Here is a 21,587-nt window from a genome sequence, read left to right on the forward strand (position 1 = left end):
TGCTGTCTATTGCTCTTGCCGTTGCTTTCTATCGCTACTGCCTGCTATCACCGTAGTCATCTTCAATGTTTCTCTGGCCTCTCACCTAGGTACCTTGAAAACCACCTGCTAGAGAGCTACAGCGCACAGACCCCAGACGCGACGAGGAAACTGCCCAGCCCGCGCAGCAAAGCCCACGACGTAACTCCCGCTCACTCACACGAGCAGCCCTGTTCATTCCCGTTCATTCAAGGCTCGAAGTGTCACGTATTCACTTGGTACCTAGTCCTGCCGCAATCGAAATCACTGGGAGGGTAACCGATAACAATTGAAGGCTCGGATATGAGAGGCACTGATTGCGTGAGGGCTTCTCCACGCCTCGGTCTTGATCCGATACAGTTTGCAGCTATGCCTAGAACTAGCAGGGATAAGGTAACGAACTACCTTACATATACGCAGGTGGTCCAAGGGTAATATGTAGATCTGGCAGATCGGGGTATTTATCCTTTGTGCCTCAATTCTCCGGAGCCGGGCAGAGTGTAGAACATCAAGGCCCCGATCCTCAAGCAGACTGATGATTAGGAAAATAGGAGGCTCCACGACGATGTAATGCAATTGAAGCCCAACTCTAAGTATGGCGAGGAATATTGGTCTTCCCTTGAGTCTAGACTCTAGCGAATGGCTTTATCCGTGCTTCAGATTCCTTGTCCAAGTTGTAACTGTGGCTTGGCATGCTGCAAATCACGTGGATTTGTGGCTTCCTTGCTGTACCATGCACGTCCTCATACCGTAAGAGGCAACTAATAAGTCCCTTCCATTTCTACTCGACCTCAAATTCGCGCCGAAGACTCCCGCTGTGAGCAAACCTACTGCAACCCGCACAACACCCAAGAAAAAAAATCCACCCGACAACACGGCCTCCATTCCCGCCTCCTGCAGAGCTGGAGCCTAGTCCCCGACTTATTTGTGCTGGGACTGCGGACAAGATTCCCTTTCCTTTGTGCACTTGAGTTTCTGAAGCAATGGAGGCTCCTCAATCGCAGCCACGCCGTAAGCGCGCACGCGTTTCGGAGATCGGAGGAACTGCAGCTCCAGGCTGGCCGCCCGAGGCCGTGCGTGCGACTGAACAGGACACTGGCTCATCAAATCCCACATTCGCATCACATCAGATTGAACGATCCCATCAAGTGGCCGACGCCGAAGCATTGATGAACGGCTACAGTGCCCCGCACTCTCAGTATCCCAACCCGTCACCCCCGCTGGCACATGCACCCCCCGATGTAGTCAGATTGAACACCCCCTCCCAAGCACAACAGTCCCACCAACATCAGCAACATCAGCGCCCTGCAGGCCCCATCGCCAACACGGACCAGGTGCTCTTCTATAGCGGCACCTCTGCTGCCCCGCCAACAGCAGCAGCAGCCGTGGCCGCCGCAACTCCCACCGTCCCTCCCTCGTACAGCATCCCGGGGAGCTGGACCAACCCGAACCCCACCTCATCCAGCAACGCGATGCCACCAATGCCGCCGCAGTCACCCGTGCCCGGCGGAAATCTCGCCCCGCCGCCCGAGGGCATCTACCGCACCTTCGAGGACCTCCTCACAGCTGTTCAGCGCGTCGCCAAGGAACAAGGGTACGGGGTGGTGAAGCTGCGGGCATCAAACTACCGAGACAACAAGCCTACAAGATACGACCTGGTGTGCGACCGAGGAGGGGTCAAGTACAACAGCACAGCCAAGAAGCGCAACCCCTCCACGCGCAAGGTCGACTGCCCCTGGCGCGCCAAGGCTGTGTGCGAGGTGCAGCTGGGCAACCAGTGGCGGTTTGCCGTCCAGGACTCGAGACACAATCATGAACCCCGCCTCCCCGCCTCCGTCCCCGGTCAGGAGAACACGCCCATCGCCCAGAGCATCCGCAGCATGACCAACAAGATCGACCGCATAGCCCACGACATGTCCCAGGGCTTCAACCGACTCGAGGCAACCTTTGCCGCGCGCCTGGACGGCATCGAGAAACGCCTCGATTCGCTCGAGGGAGGAGGCGCGGGGGGTGGCCGTGGGCCGGGCATTCTTGGTGGCCCCGGTGGGACCCCGAACATGGGCACCCCAAGCATGCCATCGGCGAACATGGGCGGTGGCGGCCTCGGCAACGGGGCTCTGACAAACGGCGGCATGGGCAATGGCGGTATGGGTAGTGGCGGCATGGGCAGCGGTGCCATGGGGGGTGGTGGCATGGTCGACAACCGCCTGTCTAGCATCGAAGCCAGGGTCAGTGCCATGGAACACCGCGCAGCGAATGGCATGGAGATGAACATGATGGATGAGGAGTCGAGGCAGCTGGCCTCGATGGTCATGTAGGGGCGGCCTCCTCCGGGCCAGCCATTAGCCAACAACGGTTATCCGGCTTCCTTGCATGAGAAGCATGGTCATAACCAAATTTCTCTGCATTGTCCTCGACCATCATCACCACTACCTTTCAGTCCGAAATTGAAGGGTGGCCCCTGTCACTGGCTCTAGGTCACTGGGTATACTGGAATGGCAGGGAAAACATTATGATTCCCCTCGCCTCTTCTCCCGGTGCCAGGTGGCCATCTAGGTCCAGGCAATGCTGGCATTTGGCATATCTTATTTGCCGACTCCCAACCTCTCGAAACCGAGACAGAGAGCTAGCAGCCTGTTACGGCCTTTCCTTCCCATTTCACTTCTCTCTTTCTTTCTCGGTTGTTTTATTTCCTAGGTCTGGGGAATGGGAAAAGGTCCTCCTTCATCGCATCGAATGGTGCTCTTCTTATCAGGGCTTCAGGCGTTCTTCAGGGTTCTACAAATCCGTCTGTAACTATCTAAGCAAGGCACGAGTCACCCCGGGGAAAAAAGGGGTGGGTCGGAGGGGGGGAAGAAGGGTCCTTATGGCTGGCGAGGGAGGCGTTGTTATCCTTTTCTTTTTCCTTTTATCTTTCCTGCGATTGTCGGCTGCGTCTATTGGGAAGGTATGCGTTGAAAAAGCTTTGATAGGTCTCGGCTCAGGGGTTGAGCACGGTGGTTATCTACCTATCTTGCCATATCTTGGTGCTCAAAACTCCATGGAACTCGATGCTCTTTGACTCTGTAATTCTGATTGATTCTTGACGGGGAAGGTGAACCTTTTAGCCTGGTGGCAGGAGAGGAGACTTATAGGTTTTTAAAAAGCTTCGTCGGGTGTGGCATTTCTATCGCGATTGTCTTCCTATCTATGGGCTAGACTGTCATGCCAGCAGATACAAAGCAAGGGTCTTGCTGGCGAACATGTAAAATGTATGGATGTATACTGTTAGGGTGCATCTCAAAGGTTTAAGCCACCAGATGCAGAAGCGGAAGGAGGAGAAGATTTCTGGTCCCAATGCCAGTTCCTGTTCCTGGCAGCCCCGTGAACTCACCAGCGAAGACGAGACGGGCCACATGATGAATTGGATATCTACCGCCTCCCTCTGGAATACATGGAAGGGAAGGCAAGCAGGACTGGGGATAAATCAGGGTCTATGAATAGGGGGTTCCATCCAGCAAATTGGAAAGGAGGTTGGCATGGAAATGGTCACTGTCTTAAAAAAGGTATTCAACCTGGAGAGTTACATTGCTTCACAATGTAAAGGCTTGGTTGGCAGACCTGCAATCATAAAATGTTTCGAACAGTGCCCTGTTGTGGGCGGAACATGGGCTGAGGGCAGGCGAAACACGAAACGCGAACGAAGGCACAGCCACCCTCAACCATCCAAAAAAAGGTATCACCATCACCAGCGGCCCGGTTGGTGGTGTGGTTGGAGCCCAAATATCCAGTAGATAGATAGATTTCATCAAGACTTTAAACTATCACTGCCTGGTAGTCCACTCGCACCCTGGCCACACTCCTCAGACCTCAACCAGAGAATCCAAACAGGTGGTCGAGAGTGGCGGACTCTCCTCTACCTCCTCCACAGCCTCAAACCAGCCTTCATCCCTTCCCCTTTTTTTGGTCTAGATTCGCTAGTCTTAGCCCTCCGAAAACTCCGTGTTCGCTCGATAAAACAATGCCAGAATGCAGAGAGCAGCAGCCAACATCCATCCATGCGACATTAGATTCGATGGGTAGATAGTAGAAACCCAGAAAAATAACAAAAGCGCAAACACATTAAGAACCCGGTATTTGCTAAATCCCTAAGCTGCGTGTGCAGGTGTGGTCGATGACACGTCGGGACGATCTGGGCTGAGCGGGCTAGCTCTGCTGGCTGCTCATAGGTGTTTCACTGCTGATACAGAAAAACAAGAAAAGGGGAAGCCAGAAACAACAATACGCTCCCATCAGGTGGACAGTAGTAAAGGATGTATAAAGGAATATAGAGAGAAATAGATGATGAGGAAAGGCCAGAGATATTCCATCATTACTTCGTAGTGCGGTTGGCAGCGTCGACAGGCCCCCCTGAAAAAATTGGTGGGGGGCCATCTGGGGTATCCATAGTAGCCTCTTGCCGCACGGTATCGTTGATCTATACTTCCTGCACCCAAACCTGTAGAATCGACAAGTTAGCAAACCGGGAAAGTGCAAAGAAAAACGTAGATTGGGTAAATGGTATGACTCACCTCCATCTTCCCGCTATCGAGCCTCTGTTTCCTCGCCTGGGACTTGACCGTCATGACGACCATGTCGAGGTCGTCCTGGTCACCCATGGTGATCATGTCGCCGTCGGGGGCGTCGTCGTCCTTGACCTTGATCTTGAACCTCCGGCGGATGCCGAACTTGTCACGGATGCGGTCGACGAGGTCCGGGAACTCGACCGCCGCGCCGATCATGATGTAGCGCACGTCGCCCGCGTGCACCTTGACGCGGATCTTGCGGATGTCCGGCCGCCTCGACGAGCCCCGGCCCGAGGACATGGAGTTGGTCCCCGGTCTGCGGTTGTTCGACACAATCTCGAACTCGCCCTCATCGAACGAGCCGTCGTCGTAGTCGCTGCCGCCCTCGTCCTCCTCCTCGATGTACCGCGGCTGGTTCCTGCGCTGCTGCTGCCCACGACTGCTCCTCGAGCCGCCACCACCCTGGTACATGTCGTAGAGGTCGTCGGCATATGTGTCGTCCTCCTCCTCGGCTGACTGCCTGTTCCTGCCGTTGTCCCGTTGCGAGTAGGTTCGGTTGGGCGTGGCCGACGCGGCTCGCTGCGGTCTTGGTCGCGCATCCTCGGGCGACGTCCTCTCGTACCGGTCGCTCGGTCGGGACTTGTCGATGTTGAGCCTCGCGGGCATGGGCTTGGGTCCATTGCGAACCGAGGCGCCCCGGCTGACCCGGCTGGGCTTGTCGTTCTCCGGCGGCGGTGTGGGTGGGAAGACGTTGCGGTTTCCTGGCGGTTCCGACTGCTGCCTCCTGCTCTGCAGGCCGGGCTTGACGAGGTTTGTGGCGGCGAAGGAGATATTGTCGACTGGCCGATCATCCTTGCCGTCGGACTTGTTGACCGCCTATGGGAATGGTTAGAAACTGTACTGGAAGGAGTTGAAGCAACTAGTGGAGCACGTGCATTCTTGATCTCTGCGCCGGCAAATCCGGTGAAGGCGTTGGCGCGGTCCGAGGCAGCGACCAGCCGGGCTTTGCCAAGATAGTCCTTCGTCTTCAGATTCCGGACCTTGGCTTCGTTGGGCCTGTAGACAACGCCCACGGGGATCGAGAAGACGGTGTAGCCCTGGGTGTGGCCGTTAGTGCGGGTCGATTCTGGAAATATCACAGTTCGGCTTACCTCTGCTTCCTCCCGAATCGCCTCGTCAATGACATTGTGATCCTCGACGACCTTTTCCTTGACGGCATATTGCAAATCCTGCAGACCAGCATCTTTCTGCTGAAGATAGATGTAGCAGAGTCCCCGGTTGAAGAGCACTTCGCACGAGTATAGCTTGAACAGAAGTCCTAGTTGTGCGTAGTCGATCATGGTGTTGCCTCGGAGGTAGAGCAGTGTGTCGTTGAAGTTCGCCAGCGCCTCCTCGAAGTCCCCGAGCAAGAAGTTTGAGACGCCTTGTTGGAAATATGCAACGGCGAGGTACTGATCAAGTCTGATGGCTCGTTGGTAGCATTCAACCTTGAGGGGCTCACGTTAGTTGAGAATCTTGGTGGGAGACCGGAGGAACAACTAACAGCTTTCTCGTGCTCGCCGAGGGTCGCATGGATCACGCCCATGTTGAAGAGAATTTTGGAAGTGTCGGAGACCTTCTCAAACTCGGCCAGTGCCTCGTCGAATTCATTGTTGTCGTACAACCCCAGGGCCGAAACCCAGGTCTCGATTTCCTGTTGTGACAAGTTAGCGCCAAGGACACTGGGGGACGGAGGACGGAGGATGGAGGATTTGATGAACACCATGACAACAACTTACCTGCTTTAATGACATGACTTCTCAGTCTCACTGTGAGTCGCGGTTGCGCCGCTCTCACGACTTTATCAAAAGGTGACAGGCAAATGGGAGGTTGGGGCGGTCAGGCAGTCTGGCAGCAATTGGCAGCAACGGCAGAAAATGTGGTGGTGGTGGGCGAGAGGCCGGCTTATAAGCTGGATTGGGTGGCTGCGGTGTCCGACTTGACGACGATTCCCCGCTTTCCACTTAGAGGACCAGAGAGCTCTCGGTTCACACTTGCAGCCACTCGTTGACCAGCGTTCCCACTAGCGGGTAGCTTGGCGTGTGATATGGCAACGGGGATGCAATCTCGTGGCCACGACTGTGCCGTTCGTCCTTTTCTTGCTTTGCACTCCCTTCACTCGCTCTCTCTTCCCTTCCCCAAATCTGACCGGGGATGCGTCGCTCCTCCGGCGCTTGCTTATTGGTGCAGCAGAGTAATGAGAGCTGGTAATGGGAATGGATATAGATGGATGGATGGATGGATGGATGGATGGGTGGATAGACGATGAGCTGATGTAATTTGCTCCTCTTGTTCTGTTGGACACGTTTTTATGTAGGTACGAGGTCCCCGTGCCAAATCCTCGGATTCGGCTTTATTGGTGGCTTGCAGCTGCGAACCAACCGTCGTGGATCTTGCTCTCTTGTTGGATTTATTCAGGCCCGAAAAGACTGACTTGAGGTCGGAAATTGGTCGACGCTACTGAGAACTGGCGAGAGGATGTTGATTGTTGGAGAAGGAGAAAGACTGAGAGAATACGAGAGGACGGGTTGGAAGAGCGGGTCGAATGAGTGGATGGAGGACGAAAATGCCAGCGTCTACAAGGAGGGACTCGAGGAGGGACCGAGGAGGGACTGAGACTCGAGGGAAAAGGGACAGGGCGGCTCGTTCTTAGGCTTGTATGGTCCTGTTTTGGCTTCACAGTCCGGGTCCGGCAGTGGCCTGCATGATATTCCCAGGCCTGTGCGATGGCCTGTTACAGCGAACAGGGGTATAGGGGTGTGTGTCTCCGCCTCATCTGCCTCCTCTGCTCGCTGACTGGCATCTCTGTGCCCATCAGCCAATATGGAGCCTTGGAACCCTAGAAGAAAAAGAAAGGGGAGGGGAGTGTTTGCAGCAACTGGGTCTGGAAAGGGGGGGTGCATTTGGGACCCAACGCCGTGTCTCAAGGGCTGGCTATGTGGGGTGGCTTTTCTTCAAGCCTGTCAATCCCTGGCCCAAGTAGAATGCGCAGTACGGACGATTGTCACAGAGTAGGTCGACCATCGAGAACAATCGATCGATGGGAACCCGTTGCGGGAAGGTAAAAGTGGGACTCTGAATGGCTTCTTGGCCTTCTACTAGTTGCAGATCTTTGGGGGGACTGGTTGGTTCACTGGTTGGATGGCACAAGAGTCGAATGTTATCTCTGAGAGATTCAAAATCGAACCACTTTCAGAAGCAGAGCACGGCAATGAGATCATGAATGAGATGGATGGGTGTTGCGGGTTTAGACAGTGGCACTGGTACCCATGATTTAGTACCCCTTCGAAACGCCGCCCCTCTCCCCACCTGTGCTTGGCACTGGCTCGCCGTTGCTCGCAGATTCCACACGTCGAGGACCCGCGCGCCTCCAGTGCAACATTCTGCAGTGCGACATGATTTGTGCAGTTCGACTATCTGAGGATTAATTGCCCGCCATGCGCCTCTGCTGTATGGATGGACAGGAGGCCGCATCTGTGCTGGCCTGTTGGCGGATGGGATTTCTGGGTGAGACTCGGATGGGGAATTCTCAAATCTCGACAGTTCGCAGCCCTTGCATTAATGCAATGCGATATTGTCTGTCACAGACATCTTGGAACCCTTGCGAATCAAAGACCAGCCATCCTCATGCACAAGGTGTTCCAGCCACCCGAGGCTCGCCGCTGATTGGCCTAGACCCTGGTCCCCTCTGGTCTCCCGCATGAGCAACGTCGCAGGGCGCCTAATCGACTTTCGATCATCATCTCCGTGCCTCTTGTGGTTACGGCTGGTCCTGGACTCCTGGATTTCTGGCCCTGGAAGACGTCGTTGCTGTGCAGATGGATACCTGCTCGGTACACATTTACCTACTGGCACGTGCACGGTCCGGCCCGTACCCATGCTGTCTTAAACCCTGCAATAAGAGCCTCAGGTACAGTTTACCCTCGAGTTAAAACCCATTATACAATGCCGATAGAAAACATCATTATTCGAATAGAAGATGGAAAGAGATGGAAATTGGGGTTTCCTGGGCTCCAACAGAGCAGGGTTTTATCAGCTTCGCTGATACTGAACAACTCTATTTCAAACCCCTGCTACCGGAGAAAGTGCTCGTAAAAATGATTGGCCGGCTGGAAGTGAATCGGAGACTTAATTCAACACCCACGTCCATTACTAGGCCTGTCCGACGAGCGTTCAGGGAGCGATCGTGGTTGGGGGGTTAGTTAGGTGGCAAGCTGAGGATCAACCTCCCATACTTCCATCTCGATACCTTGATGGTCAATGACCTTCTGCAAGTTGCCTTAACGAGAGAATATTCTTGGGAATACATATCTGGCTCTTGGACCTCAGAGGTGACACAGTGGCGTCCGGTATCCAACTCCTCTCAGAGCATTCCCTTCCTCACCTCATCCTTCCTCTCTTCCCATAACGTCTTGCCTGTGCACGAGCAGACAGTCTTGTCATTATCCCACATGCCCGCACTTCGTGCAACCACGCCAAGCACAGTATCCTCGTCGTTCTTCAATGGCGAACCATCGCTCTCGTCCTGTTTGGAAACAACCATGGCGTGACCGATAACCTCCCACACCTTGAAGGGGCTGTCGAGGAAAGCGCTTCCCCTCCCATCCTTCCCAACCGCGACGGTCCCTAGAAATCCTCGAGGCTTGGTTGCAGCCGCTTCCCCAGCCCACACGGGCCCCGTCGACGACGCCCCGTCCTTGAGATCGCCGTATTCCCGGATCGTTGCCCGGTATGTGCCCGGGGTTACGCCGCGCAGCGTGAGGTCCACCAGGGTCACCGTAGGCGACACCTGAACCATCCGTGCCAAGCCCTTGACATCTCTATCGCTGTCATCGTCTCCCTCAACAGGTGCCACAGACGACTGGTCCCCGTCTGGACGATGAAATGTCTCGAGAATACTGACCGCGGCACCTAGCGAAGTGGTCAAAGTGTGAACAGGTTGGTCTCAAGGAATACAGCCACAGTCTGTGTTATCAAGGCACAGTCCGTGTTATTAAGGGAACAGAACATGTACAGGGTGTTATCAAACGACATATGGGATTCAAGGTCAAGCATCGAGGCGCGGGACAGGCTTGTCTCTTGGGGGGATGTTGCCAACAGTGCACCTACTGTTTGAAGCCCCTGACCCTCGCAAGATGGCGTCTCTGCCTGTGGCCTCAATGGCTCCGACAATTGCAGATGGTGGCGCTGTGGCATCAATCAGTCAAAGTCCCCAAGCGGAGGGTTGACAGGATGAGCTAGTCATTCCAGGAATGTTTTCACTGTGATATGCCCTATGGCGATGCCCCTGGGTTCAGACCATACCTGTTCCTTCAATTGAGACTAACTGGTTCTGGAGGTTGGCCTCCACCTTGGTGATACCCTTGAGCTTGTGTAAAGACTCTGACACATCCTTGACGCAGCTGTCACATGTCATGGGTACCGCGAAAACGGTCTGTTTCAAAGTCCGATCAGCCACGCCGAAAAGAAGCAGGGTATAGAATTTTCCTCTTGGTCTCCTCGGCGGACTGTTTCACACGAAGGCCATGAAAAAGTGGAGTTACGGACCTGGAAAGGGGTGTTGACAGCCATTTTCCTTCGATTTTCTGTTGTTAATTCCGCTCTCTTTTGCTGTTGTCTGTGCCAAATATATGCAGTACAAGAAGCAACAAAAACGAAGCCAGATACACTAGTGGTATATCTAGGAAGACGACGCATGAAGATAAAATGGAAGATTAATGAGACAATGTAAACCAGGACTGGTTAAGGGAGAGAAGGGAACCTAGGAACCACAGGAATTACTTGCCGTACAATTGCTTTGAAATCAGTGGCGCTCCGAAGTGAGGTGCTTGGCCAAGCTCCACCGTGCAGCAACTTCGTGAGCTCCGATAATCCCTTTGGAACACGTGCCTCGTCACGTAGCAAAATTTCGAGGTCTTGGCATTAAACTTTCGAAATCAAGCACGATTTCGATAGCTATCCTTGCGTTAGCTAAACTGGAACAAAAGTCGAACCGCCGCCACTTTGAAGCTCCAATTGATCTGATCAGGTCTCCTCCTCGATCAATTACTAGCCTGCCGGGGTGCATTATATGAGGGACTCGTTCCCACCCGGCCCTTCAGGATGTCGCAGACAGTCGGCCTGGTGAGTTATCCCCCGACATCGCAAGCGCCCTTGAACCAAAGGAACTGAACTAACCACCAACCTCAGACCCGACTCGCCTACTCACGCGTCTGGCACCATGTATCAGCCAGCACGCCTCACCCGACCCTCAGCACGATCAAGGCCCCCGCCTCGGCGGTGACGCCACCGTCGCTCGGCCGGCTCGCGAGCCGGATCGCGGTGCTGCTGATGGGCAAGCACAAGCCGGTTTGGGACCCGTCGACGGACTGCGGCGACTACGTGGTGGCGACGGGGTGCGCGGCGCTGTACACGACGGGCCACAAGAAGTGGCGCAAGCTCTACTACCGCCACAACACCCGCCCGGGCTCGCTGCGCTCCATCACCATGGACAACCTAATGGAGCGCCACGGCGGCGCGGAGGTCCTCCGCAAGGCCGTCAGCGGGATGCTGCCCAAGAACAGGCTCCGGGATAAGAGGTTGGCGAGGCTCAAGGCGTTCGAGGGGGATGCACACCCGTACAAGGAGAATATCGTGAGGTTTGGGGGTAAGGCGGTCGGGAGCGAGGGGTGGGAGGAGGCGGTGCGGGCGATAAGAGAAGGGGATAAGGATAGTGTATGATGTTCGCCGTGAGGAGTGCTGGGGAGGGGCGAGTGGCGAGGGGCGAGGGAAGATACGGCCGGTCGAATGCGGCTGAGGGAAATGGGAGCTGGGTCCGCGACTACGATCTCAATGAGCAATACCTTGAGTCTGGGGAGGACCTGGCCGCCGTATGGATGTCAGAACTGTACGATGATCTCACCTGTATCAGTATTCAATACACCTTAGCCTGCTGTCCTGGATGCGTTCGTAAAGGCGCTAATCGGACGAATATGGAGTAATCTGGGACGTCAACTACAACCTCGGGCACGCCCCTTCTCTTAAGCTGTGCATCGTGGGGAACATCTTGTTGGGCATAAGTTATATATTAGTTGTACAAGGGTATTGGTTATACAAGGCCGAAGTATCTAGGCACCAGCAGTGCTCCCCTTTCCTCGTCAAGGTTTCTTCCCCGGAAAGGACTCAACCCCTTACAAGTTGTTTCCCGCATCACGATGCGAATGCCCAACGAGCACCGGCCGACTTCTCAACGTCACCCGCCAGCGAAAACCACTCACTGGCCCACAAGCTGTGCTCCTGGGCGTCACCCTTGTTTCGTCCCGGCTCCCTAGCCATCTGTACCTCGCTCTCCCCAAGCAGCCGACAGGCTTCCAGATGCCCCGAAACAGCTGCCGTCTGCAGATACTGGACCCTCTCCGGCGCGTCCTCGGGCAGCATCTTCGCTAGCTCGAAGTAGCCTTGCATATTATCGAGTTCCAGCGCGGCGATCCGCATCGCCGCGACGGCCTCGTCCCGACGCCCTTGCTGGAGGAGGATCTTGGCCCGGCCGATGTGGCAGGAAGCCTCCCAGCTCCACCGGAACGGTCGTACCTTTGGCTGCGGGTCACTCTCATCTGTCCCATGGTCGCTCCCAGGGTCCGCTTCGAGGCTCCTTCCCAGGGAGGTCTCTTGGCGTATCGGCCCCTTTGGTTCGTGGCTGGACCCGATGCGCAAGGCTTGGTCGAAGGATGCTAGAGCTTTCCCGCTGTCGCCTTGGTCTGCCAGTATCAGCCCTTGCAGCGTCAGCGCATCGGGATCTTGTCTCTGCCGGACAATATCCTGAAATCGAGCCAGGGCGTTCCGGAACAGAGTCGACCCAGAAACTTTGCTGGTATCATCAGATTGTCGCATTAGGCGGATGAGGAGGAGAGTCGAGAGGGTGAAGCCCAGATCCGAGGCTGTGGCCAGCATGTGCAGCCCGAGTCTCCATAAGGGAGACGGAGGGCCGGATACTAGGATTATGGCCAAAGAGTGCAATGTTTCAGGGCTGATTTTGTGATCTGGATAGCTTGTCAGTCGAGGGGAAAATCATGTGAGTTTCTCGGGCATGATTCTCTCACCCTTTTCCAGTTTGCCTTTCCATGTTGACTCCTGCAACTTGGCCAGTTCGCAGTATTTCTTGACAATCTCGTGGCAGTCTTCAGGCGCGAGGGTTCCCCCAACGACACTCTGTTTCCAGAACTCAAGGGGAGGAATATCATCCTCTGCAAATACTCTTTTCCCACTCCTAATTTGTGTCGCAAGCGAACGAGATGCCCCGGGGATTCGAACGTGATAGTTGAGCAATTGCCGCCTCTGGGCCTTTCCCAGAAGATGCTGAGGGTTCCATAAAGAGTGGCCCGCGATCACCCGCCCAGTTCCCACACGGCAGAGCGACCTTGTCGCTGGCAGGAGACATGAACGAGTGGGCATCATGACTGATAACGCCACAGCTACCTGTCTCTATTCTCGACTGAACTCTATAGTGACCATCATTCCATGAAAGCTCGGCCTCCTGATTGGTAATTCAGGCTTGGAGCGAGCAAGTGGGCAGATCTAAGAAATGATATAAGCATCAATTTCGCCCTAATTCCAGTTAAGACGGAACAACATTGGGGACAACTTGGCCTGGACTCACAGTGAACCATGGGGTCAGACCAGCATTGAAGTATTGCTGCAGCTAAGAATGGCAGCGGAATAAAAGTGGATCTTCACTACGGATTGGCCAATAAAATTGCCGTTGAAGACTTTTTTGAGAGGATGCTCACCTCAGTCAACACCCGCAAATCTGAATTCTAGTCCAGCTCTAGTAACCACCCAGGCACTTACTCAACAGGTGGTGCTGATTCCTGTGAGGTTGTGAGATAAATTTGAATTTGAACTTCTCCTACTACCAACGGCGCTTCCCAACAAAGTCATGGCCGACAAAACGGAACACCAGAGGTCTGATCACGGAGGCTCTCCGGCGACGGAGAAAAGAAAGTCTATTGACGGGACTCTTGATCAACCAGTCTTGGAAAATGAACCAGCAACGAAAAAGCAGAAGCTGCCTGTCCGCGGCAAGAACGCCGTTTACAGCAGCCATAAGTCTGTCAGCATCGAGATCCCACTTTCAAGGTTGCCCAAAGAGACAAGGGTAATTGAGGAGATTGGGGACAGCCAGGATGAGGGGGATGTGAGCGGCGACGAGGAGATCTTCAAAACGCCCATAGCGGAGAGGAAGCACATCGTCTTCGACGACGATGACCACGATGAGTTTGTCACTCCATTGGAAAAGCCCGCAAAGGAGTGGTTGGAGAGCAGCGCTGCTCCGCCTACCCAGCCTGGGCCTGGATCGGAGAACCCGGTTGGGGAGGAGGAGGAAGACTCCGACGACGACGCTCCACCAGAGGCGGTTTCTTCACGTCAAGCTGCCGCACAATCAACAGGACACGCCCAAGCCGCCGCCCAGGCTGCTGAAGAGTGAGTTGCCATATCGTGCAATCCGCGGGATGCATGAAGCTAATAACCCTTATAGACAAACTGCTGCCAAGAGACGCAAGCGCCAAGAGCGAGATGCGTTGTTCAAGAAGCAAGCCGAGGCGCGCAAGCGTACTTCGGAGCTCGCCGCGCAGGATGGGAGATCGGGGTCTGTGGACGACTTGGATCAGGCAGCTGGCGAAGGATTGAGGCCAGAGGTGCAGCGGAAGAGGAAGCTGGAGATTCCTGATGTCCTCCCCCTTGAACTTCTCGAGTCTGACGATGAAGACGACGAGGAGACGGGGAAAACTGAGCTGGCAACGGCTCGGCAAGCTAAGAAGGTTAGATTTGATAACGGGGAAAGAAGGTCGTCTCGCGGGGACCGGCCACCGCGCGACCGGAGAGTCGGCTCGACCGTGTATCGAGTCATGACGGACAAGACGGATGGGAAGCTGGCTCCCAAGGCTGGCAAGCAATCCAAGAACCGGAGAGAGGTCATGTTGGTGAGAAAGAGAGCTCCGAAAAGGAGAGGCGGCTTCTTCGTTAAGGGCTAGAGTGATAGACTCCGGACCAACCCGTTGAAGATTTACATATTTCAGCGTTGGAGGTGGGCTTGAACAACAGGGTTGTCACAACAATGATGCGCTGCAGCCGAGAGAAACAGGCTATGAGACAGCTGGGACTTTACCATTGCCCCTTTCCAAGAACCTTTGCATACCCACCTAGAGAAATATCATCCATGAGTGACATACCATGCGATCGAGTCCGACCGGACACTCGATATCCGTACAAGCGTGGCTCAAGGCTCGGTAACTCTATAGGTACCTACCATGGAAGCTGTGGGCTGATTTCTAGCGTTTGCTAAAGCCCACGTTGGATGCCAAGCGTGGATTTTTAGTCCCGCAGTTGCAGGTAGCTTCCATTCCGCAGCAATTACCTCGTTCCCCAAAGTCTGCACTTCCAGCCAGAGAATCCTTTTTTTTACAACTTGCCTGATCCATTAACACCTCCAATCAACCTCACTTATCCAACAGAGCACTACTATTGCCCATCATGGCTCGCAAGTTCTTCGTCGGTGGCAACTTCAAGATGTGAGTAGAGTTGGTACCCCGCCATCGGGCTTCCGAACCCCACCATGAACCATGAAGCTGGGCTCGGAACTGATCGAGAAAATCACCCCATGATAGGAATGGGACCATTGAGTCCGTGAAGGGGATCGTGAAGAACCTGAACGCGGCCCAATTGGACCCCAACGTCGGTGCGTACTTTGATGATGGCCTGCACCTCGTACCTACCCGAACTCTGGCCCTAGCTAGAGGCTCTTAATGCTCACTCACCAACTCGTCAAACAGAGGTTGTGATCGCCCCTCCCTCGCTCTACCTGCTCCTCGTCCGAGAGCACCTCAACTCTAAGATCGAGGTGGCTGCCCAGAACGTCTTTGACAAGCCCAACGGCGCCTTCACGGGCGAGATCAGCGTCTCGCAGCTCAAGGACAGCAAGATCAACTGGACGATCCTGGGCCACTCGGAGCGGCGCACTATACTCCGCGAGACTGACGGCGTCGTTGCCTCCAAGACCAAGTTCGCCCTTGACGGCGGCATCGGCGTCATCTGGTGCTGCGGCGAGTCGCTCGAGGACCGCGAGGCCGGCAAGACGCTCGACGTCATCACCAAGCAGCTCGAGGCCCTCCGCTCCTCCCTCGCCGGCCCCGAGGCCTGGAAGAACGTCGTCGTTGCCTACGAGCCCATCTGGGCCATTGGCACCGGCAAGGTCGCCACCAACCAGCAGGCCCAGGAGGTCCACGAGGCTATTCGCAAGTGGCTGAAGGAGAACGTGAGCGAGACCGTTGCTGAGGAGACGAGGATCCTGTACGGCGGCAGCGTGAGTGCCAAGAACTGCAAGGACCTGGCCAAGGAGAAGGATATCGACGGTTTCCTTGTCGGCGGAGCCAGCCTCAAGCCCGAGTGTAAGTCGCTACTTTTTGAGTGCGCCATGTCCCCAGTTAAAGCTAACTTAAGGCAGTCGTCGATATCATCAACAGCAAGCAGTAAATCTCCAGAAAGGTCACACCACTGCGGATATCAAGGCGGAAAATAGGAAGGAGTATGGGCAAGTTAAGAGGACAATTGGGACCCATGAATAGAAAAGATATATGGCACATTTTGCATATCTGCCCATTACCGTTGTGTGGTACAATGTCAGCCCCTGTTCCCGAGAGATATTGCAACTTGCATGCTTTGCCTTCCCGACCACCTTAATACAGAACATGGGAGCCACAACAGGAACCCCTAGACGGTCTAGTTCCCTAACAGCCTTGATATGGTACATGCCGCAACCCAGAGGCAGCCACGGCCCACTGATACGCCTGCTTATTTGTACACGCAATGCCGTCGTCCATCTATACTGCCATCCCGTTGCCATGGAATGGCGACCAAATACCTCTGACACTGGGGTTGGTGCTCTGGACGGGCTTCGCTGTCCTCCTCAGCCTCTCCCCACTGGCATCCCGTAGCAACTCTGCCTTCCGCATGACCTGTAGAGGCTCCATATTCCGTACGCAGATGGCCTTCTGGCGGCCATTGATGTAGTGCCCGATAATGACGGGGTGTTTCGAGGGCCGGGGCGAAACGGTGAACTCGATCTGGGGGTGTGCGGCGGCGAATTGGGGGAGATGCGACTTGATAAAACCACTGTGGAGTTGTGAGCGGAAAAAGACCTAGATGAGGTGCAAAGCTGTCTGGGAATGCATACTTCATGCCCCTGGAACTCCCTGCCCAGTCGCAGTAGTGGAAGTCCATCTTCTTGCATTGCAAGACGAAGGCCCCGAGGCCGTTCTTCAGGCAAGTTAGCTTGTATGCGCCACGAGAAGGAGGAGCATAAACCTACTCGGCCAGAAGAAATCTTCTGCAATGGTCTTATCGTCATCGTGGCAGTGTCTGAGGGCTTGGCCTCATGATTGAAGTGTCCCTAGAGCTGCCGTCGTGGTCGAGCTGGGTAGCCAGTGGTCGCTGCAATGAAAAATGCTTTGCACGTGACCGAACACTTGAAGGGTTGCACGGACCACTTATGAGATTAGGTATGTCCAGGCCATGCGTACTAATAAGGTAATTCTTAGTTTTGCCAACGACGACGCGAATGGGTAAAACTACGTTGCCTTGTCTTCTTTTAAAACGGTATCGTCATCGCACGATAGAAATACCCAGCAGTTCTTTCCTTTGATTGTGATCTCGACATCCAGTCATATTCATCGGCGCATAGGAATGATACTGGTGAAATGACGGACAAGCTCCCCCAAAATCTCCTCGCGCTCTTTGCGCCGCGCCCTCCCCTGCGATGGGTGCCGCCTAGCGACTATGCACCCGAGAAGCGCAAGACAGCAGCCATCTCGGGGGTCGCCGAGTTCCTACCAGAACTGGCTAGGTACGGGAAGGAACACGAATACAAGCCCACCGAAAGCTGGCTCGAAGCGCGCGATCGCAAGAAGCGCGAGCACGAGGCCAAAATACATCACCTCGTGAACGAGGCCCCAAAGTCATGTATGAGACCCCCGTTTCCTACCTGGACTACTCCTCCTTCTCTAGACATACCTAACTAACTCGAAACCTTGTTTGCAGATAACCCCAGCCAGGACCCCAATATTCGGGGAGATGCGTTCAAGACCTTGATCGTGGCGCGTCTGAGCTACGAAGCGAACGAACAAGATCTCGAGAGAGAGTTTGGCCGCTTTGGGCCCATTGAACGCGTGAGCCTTCCGCCATGACAGGAAAATCTTTTGAGCCTCGCAGCTGACAATATGGTGATAGATTCGGATTATCACAGATACTCATGCGCATGAGAAGGGTAACAAGAAACGTAAACCCCACCGTGGCTATGCTTTCGTAGTATTCGAACGCGAAAAAGATATGAGAGGTAAACCCACCACTGACTTTCCCATTCTACTCTATCCCCACCCAGCAGACTCATCATGTATCACACGAGACCATGGCCCTCAAGCTTGCCTGTCTCGCCCTTCTTGTTCCCAACCCCCCCACACCCAATCCAAATCACGAGTCATAAGCCAAAGGTAAACATGGTAAGGCGTTACTGACAAATGCGCGCTCGGCGCGCATGTGATTAGCTGCACTGGATAGTTGTGATGGCATCCGTATCAGGGATCGGCGTATCAAGGTAGACGTCGAGAGAGGCCGGACTGTGAAGGGGTGGAAACCCCGCCGCTTCGGCGGAGGCCTGGGCGGTCGGGGTTACACTAAGACGATGCCGTCCCGACCCATGGGGCCCGGTGGCTTCGGCGGCGGTGGCTTCCGAGGAGGCTTCCGGGGTGGTTACGGCGGCCGAGACCGCGGGTTTAGGGGCGGAGGCGGAGGCGGCTTCGGCGGCGACCGTGGCGACCGTGGCTTCCGTGGCGGCGGCTTCGGTGGCCGTGGGGGCGGCGACTTCGGCGGCCGTGGGGGTGGTGACTTTGGTAGCCGAGGGGGCGGCGACCGAGGGCCGAATGGTTTCTCTGCCCCGTCCCACGCCCCTAGCGGACCGGGAGGCGGGTACGGCGGTGGTGGTTACGGCGGCGGCGGCCGTGACAGCCGGCGGGACTTCTCTGAGCAGCGCGGTGGTCAGGGCGGTGGGTATGGCCGTGAGGGAGGTGGTCGCTCATATGATGATAGATCTGGAGGCGGCGGCTTCCGAGACCGTGACAACCGGCGGACAGGCAGCAACATGGACCCTATCCGACCCAGAGACGGTGGAGCTCGTGGCGGCAGAGACTACGACCGGCCCAGAGACGACGACTCGCGGAAGCGCAGCCATGAGGGTGGGGGATACGAAGATCCTCGGAAACTGCGACGCTATTAAAGAGGCGATCGCCCTTGTCTTGTGGTGGGTATCTAAACTACTCTCACTCACCCCCTCGTCTCAATCTCTTCACATCCCTTCGCCATCAAGGGTAAGCCGGTTCATCATCCCGGGCACTACATGGGCCACCACAGCAACCTCCAAGAGAGCTTTCGGAAGATCGACGTCTCACAGGTAATGATCCTTGTGTGTCAGATACCCTGACAACAACCGCGACCCTGCAACTATCTCCGCCATCCACATGTCTCAGTGGACTTCATTATTACTTGCATCACTTCCCTGCGCCGTTTCACCAACCCAAGCAGCAATGCCTATGCAGAAGCTCTTATGCACCAATACCGGGAGAAAAGAAAAGTTCGTTTCGGAAGGTAATCCGTTTTTTGTATTTTATCAATTTGCCCACGGGTGGCCCAGGAAAGAGCTTAGCTTTAGAGGACACACGGGGCCCGGTGAGGTCAGGTCAGAGGTAAGGGAGTGAAAAGCCTGCTGACCTTGGGAGATCGGGTTCGGCCGGTCAGGGCTTTCCTATATTCTTTTCCTTGTCTCCTGTTTTATTTACTTACCCATCACCCTTGTTTACCTCATGTGTCTTAGTGTACGAGAAGGACAAAATGGCAAAAAGGTCCCTCCTTGCCGATGGATAGAGAGATATACGTTGTGACATCCAAGTTTTCGGTTAATACGTAGGTAGGTAGGCACCTAGTTATCGAACAAAGGGGTGTCCGGGTCACTTGAGTACAACAGCTTGCAGGAGTCATGCCAGTCGTTTATTGTGTGTTTTCTTTTCCCACTCGAAACGCCCGTAGCCCATTCCGACCCAGAGAGTATATGGTATCAAAACACCCCTATATGAACACGAAGGCGCAAAAGCACGATTCATCTCCTTTCCCCGGATCTTGCGCTCTCTCTCAGTTCAGGAGGGTGCAGGGGGGGAAGAGAAGGGACGCCTAGAAGTTTCCTTCCGCCTCTTCCCAATTTCCCCACCTCGTTCCCACAAAAGGCCCGGCCCTCACGGCACTCATCAATTCAACTCACTCATCGCTCGCCTCATCCTCGTCCACATTCTCCACCCCTTCCATGCCATCGCCGCCGACATCCAGCTCCGTCACCTCGCCCGTCGAGGCGGTCCAGTACGCCAGCAGCCGGACGTGGAACTCGCTCATGCACACGCCAAACAGCTTCAGCAGCCTCGTCTGCCTCGAGTCCAGGACCTGGCCCTCGCGGCAGACGGTGTAGCCGTCCCTCTGCAGGTCCCCCTCTGCGTCCGGGTCTTCGGAGCCCAGGATGACGCGCCCGCGCACGAGGCGGGTGGGCATGCCGAGGCGGCGCAGCTCGGGCTCGAGCGAGTGCGAGACGGGGACGTCGTCGTCGGCGGGCACGGCGCCGCCCGTGCTGTAGACGACCCCCGCGGGGATGACGAAGGTGCGCGGGGCGGTGGCGCCGGCGCGGGCGAAGTCGACGGGCGAGAGGGAGCCGAAGTAGGTCACTATGGAGCCCGGGGCGCGGTCGGTGAAGATGAGCCCCACCGAGCCGGAGAGGTGCCGGGTCAGCCGGTTGATGCCGTCGGCTTGGGCGTTGTCGGGGGTTGTGCCCAGGGCGCGGGCGGTGAGTTTGGTCTTGCCGAAGAAGATGCTGCGGGTGGGGTCAGCAAGAGGTGCTTGTTTGCTTGTTGCTGCTCTGTTTCTGGATTTTTTCGGGAGGTGCTCCATTAGCCAGCGGGAGGGGGGGTATAGGCACATACCGGCAGTCACTCAGTTCGTGTCGCACCTCCTTCAGGTAGTTGTTGCGCATGTTATCGACACTGAAGACGAAGCAGCGCTCGTATTTGGGGATGCATTCTCGGATGTTCTCGAAGAGCTTCTCCTTCTGCTCCCGTGTCTTCTTCGTCACTTGGGTGAGGTGAAACACCTTTGCTCTTTTTGACTTGGGCATGGCGACCTCTGTGAACGTGTTTGGGCTCTAGAGGGTCGTATAGGGAGGTGTGGTTTGGTTGACTCGTATCGAAACTTATCTGGGTGCCATAAACTTTTTGGGCGGTCTGGAGCGAAAAATTCAAGACCCCGCCTCCCAGGTTTTTCCCGTTCCGGCCAGCCCCTCCTCCTCAGCGGAGCCCGCTCCAATTCGCATATCCACAGGGCGCTAGGGGGGTATTTTTAGATTTACCTACATGGTACCTGGTTATGCATCCATGTCATACTTTAGCTTTAGCTGGACGAAAATGCCCTCGTATCACTTCAAGATTTGACCCGACCTCGCGCGCAATTTCAGCGAGGAAATCCCGGAACTCCTCAGGGCTGTCCCACTTGTCAAGCTTAAACCGGGAGTGCTTTCGAAGTGCCACCGTCACGTCGCCGAAGTACCCCTCAACTGGGTTGAAGTCTGACGAATATGGAGGCAGGTATATGATCCGTATGCCGAACTCGTCACGAAGGGCGTCAAGGTCAGGGCCGTGGCGCCAGGTGGTGTTGTCCATTACCAGGACCGAGTGCTTCCCCGGGAATCGATTCATCTTCGGTATGACATTCCTTCGTAACCACACGATAAGGCCTCTTCGATCAGTGGACCCTCGGTATACGAGTAGGTCTAAGAGACCTTCAGTCGTCAGGGCAGGCAAGAGATGAAGCCGTGAGCTCAGATCAAGGGGTGCTGTGGGAGAGGGTTGAGCCCCCTTTGGTGACATTCCG

General features: G+C 55.4%; 11 protein-coding genes across 11 annotated transcripts; 6 read left to right on the forward strand and 5 right to left on the reverse strand.

The window, feature by feature from the left end:
* Positions 1 to 1,001: 1,001 nt before the first annotated feature.
* Positions 1,002 to 2,336, forward strand: QBC33DRAFT_447916 (uncharacterized protein; the record flags this gene model as incomplete). The annotated part of the gene is made up of 1 exon (XM_060424446.1): positions 1,002 to 2,336. One exon carries the CDS (start codon positions 1,002 to 1,004, stop codon positions 2,334 to 2,336), a length of 1,335 nt encoding a protein of 444 aa, XP_060285281.1.
* Positions 2,337 to 2,433: 97 nt separating this feature from the next.
* Positions 2,434 to 3,308, forward strand: QBC33DRAFT_340123 (uncharacterized protein). Its single transcript, XM_060423747.1, has one exon. It carries the CDS (start codon positions 2,531 to 2,533, stop codon positions 3,077 to 3,079), a length of 549 nt encoding a protein of 182 aa, XP_060285282.1. The 5' UTR covers positions 2,434 to 2,530; the 3' UTR covers positions 3,080 to 3,308.
* An 824-nt stretch (positions 3,309 to 4,132) lies between these two features.
* Positions 4,133 to 6,766, reverse strand: QBC33DRAFT_340395 (putative nadph oxidase). The gene is made up of 6 exons (XM_060423749.1): positions 6,341 to 6,766; positions 6,106 to 6,255; positions 5,714 to 6,049; positions 5,498 to 5,659; positions 4,569 to 5,438; positions 4,133 to 4,495 (listed from the first exon to the last, which is right to left on the reverse strand). The coding sequence occupies exons 1-6, from the start codon at positions 6,353 to 6,355 to the stop codon at positions 4,475 to 4,477; spliced, it is 1,554 nt and encodes a 517-aa protein (XP_060285283.1). The 5' UTR covers positions 6,356 to 6,766; the 3' UTR covers positions 4,133 to 4,474.
* Positions 6,767 to 8,722: 1,956 nt separating this feature from the next.
* Positions 8,723 to 10,542, reverse strand: QBC33DRAFT_340161 (heavy-metal-associated domain-containing protein). The gene is made up of 5 exons (XM_060423748.1): positions 10,387 to 10,542; positions 10,149 to 10,176; positions 9,906 to 10,035; positions 9,711 to 9,788; positions 8,723 to 9,512 (listed from the first exon to the last, which is right to left on the reverse strand). Exons 2-5 carry the CDS (start codon positions 10,170 to 10,172, stop codon positions 8,965 to 8,967), a joined length of 780 nt encoding a protein of 259 aa, XP_060285284.1. The 5' UTR covers positions 10,173 to 10,176; positions 10,387 to 10,542; the 3' UTR covers positions 8,723 to 8,964.
* Positions 10,543 to 10,554: 12 nt separating this feature from the next.
* QBC33DRAFT_532151 (ribosomal protein L13 domain-containing protein) lies at positions 10,555 to 11,701 on the forward strand. Its single transcript, XM_060427354.1, has 2 exons — positions 10,555 to 10,724; positions 10,791 to 11,701. Exons 1-2 carry the CDS (start codon positions 10,704 to 10,706, stop codon positions 11,319 to 11,321), a joined length of 552 nt encoding a protein of 183 aa, XP_060285285.1. The 5' UTR covers positions 10,555 to 10,703; the 3' UTR covers positions 11,322 to 11,701.
* On the reverse strand, positions 11,637 to 13,240 carry QBC33DRAFT_532153 (uncharacterized protein). Its single transcript, XM_060427355.1, has 2 exons — positions 12,680 to 13,240; positions 11,637 to 12,619 (listed from the first exon to the last, which is right to left on the reverse strand). The coding sequence occupies exons 1-2, from the start codon at positions 13,032 to 13,034 to the stop codon at positions 11,790 to 11,792; spliced, it is 1,185 nt and encodes a 394-aa protein (XP_060285286.1). The 5' UTR covers positions 13,035 to 13,240; the 3' UTR covers positions 11,637 to 11,789.
* A 37-nt stretch (positions 13,241 to 13,277) lies between these two features.
* QBC33DRAFT_532154 (uncharacterized protein) lies at positions 13,278 to 14,804 on the forward strand. The gene is made up of 2 exons (XM_060427356.1): positions 13,278 to 14,060; positions 14,116 to 14,804. The coding sequence occupies exons 1-2, from the start codon at positions 13,516 to 13,518 to the stop codon at positions 14,609 to 14,611; spliced, it is 1,041 nt and encodes a 346-aa protein (XP_060285287.1). The 5' UTR covers positions 13,278 to 13,515; the 3' UTR covers positions 14,612 to 14,804.
* Positions 14,805 to 14,945: 141 nt separating this feature from the next.
* Positions 14,946 to 16,364, forward strand: QBC33DRAFT_532157 (triosephosphate isomerase). Its single transcript, XM_060427357.1, has 4 exons — positions 14,946 to 15,148; positions 15,245 to 15,315; positions 15,410 to 16,024; positions 16,081 to 16,364. Exons 1-4 carry the CDS (start codon positions 15,111 to 15,113, stop codon positions 16,107 to 16,109), a joined length of 753 nt encoding a protein of 250 aa, XP_060285288.1. The 5' UTR covers positions 14,946 to 15,110; the 3' UTR covers positions 16,110 to 16,364.
* QBC33DRAFT_532159 (thioredoxin-like protein) lies at positions 16,193 to 17,050 on the reverse strand. The gene is made up of 3 exons (XM_060427358.1): positions 16,945 to 17,050; positions 16,810 to 16,892; positions 16,193 to 16,748 (listed from the first exon to the last, which is right to left on the reverse strand). The coding sequence occupies exons 1-3, from the start codon at positions 16,981 to 16,983 to the stop codon at positions 16,457 to 16,459; spliced, it is 414 nt and encodes a 137-aa protein (XP_060285289.1). The 5' UTR covers positions 16,984 to 17,050; the 3' UTR covers positions 16,193 to 16,456.
* A 90-nt stretch (positions 17,051 to 17,140) lies between these two features.
* Positions 17,141 to 19,024, forward strand: QBC33DRAFT_340936 (U1 small nuclear ribonucleoprotein of 70kDa MW N terminal-domain-containing protein). Its single transcript, XM_060423750.1, has 4 exons — positions 17,141 to 17,594; positions 17,673 to 17,800; positions 17,862 to 17,967; positions 18,176 to 19,024. Exons 1-4 carry the CDS (start codon positions 17,333 to 17,335, stop codon positions 18,901 to 18,903), a joined length of 1,224 nt encoding a protein of 407 aa, XP_060285290.1. The 5' UTR covers positions 17,141 to 17,332; the 3' UTR covers positions 18,904 to 19,024.
* A 910-nt stretch (positions 19,025 to 19,934) lies between these two features.
* QBC33DRAFT_447947 (ribosome assembly factor mrt4) lies at positions 19,935 to 20,835 on the reverse strand (the record flags this gene model as incomplete). Its single annotated transcript, XM_060424448.1, has 2 exons — positions 19,935 to 20,535; positions 20,645 to 20,835. 2 exons carry the CDS (start codon positions 20,833 to 20,835, stop codon positions 19,935 to 19,937), a joined length of 792 nt encoding a protein of 263 aa, XP_060285291.1.
* Positions 20,836 to 21,587: the final 752 nt, after the last annotated feature.

Source organism: Phialemonium atrogriseum (assembly GCF_030411735.1).
Source record: "Phialemonium atrogriseum strain 8032-3 unplaced genomic scaffold QBC33scaffold_7, whole genome shotgun sequence".
Classification (NCBI taxonomy): Eukaryota; Fungi; Ascomycota; class Sordariomycetes; order Cephalothecales; family Cephalothecaceae; genus Phialemonium; species Phialemonium atrogriseum.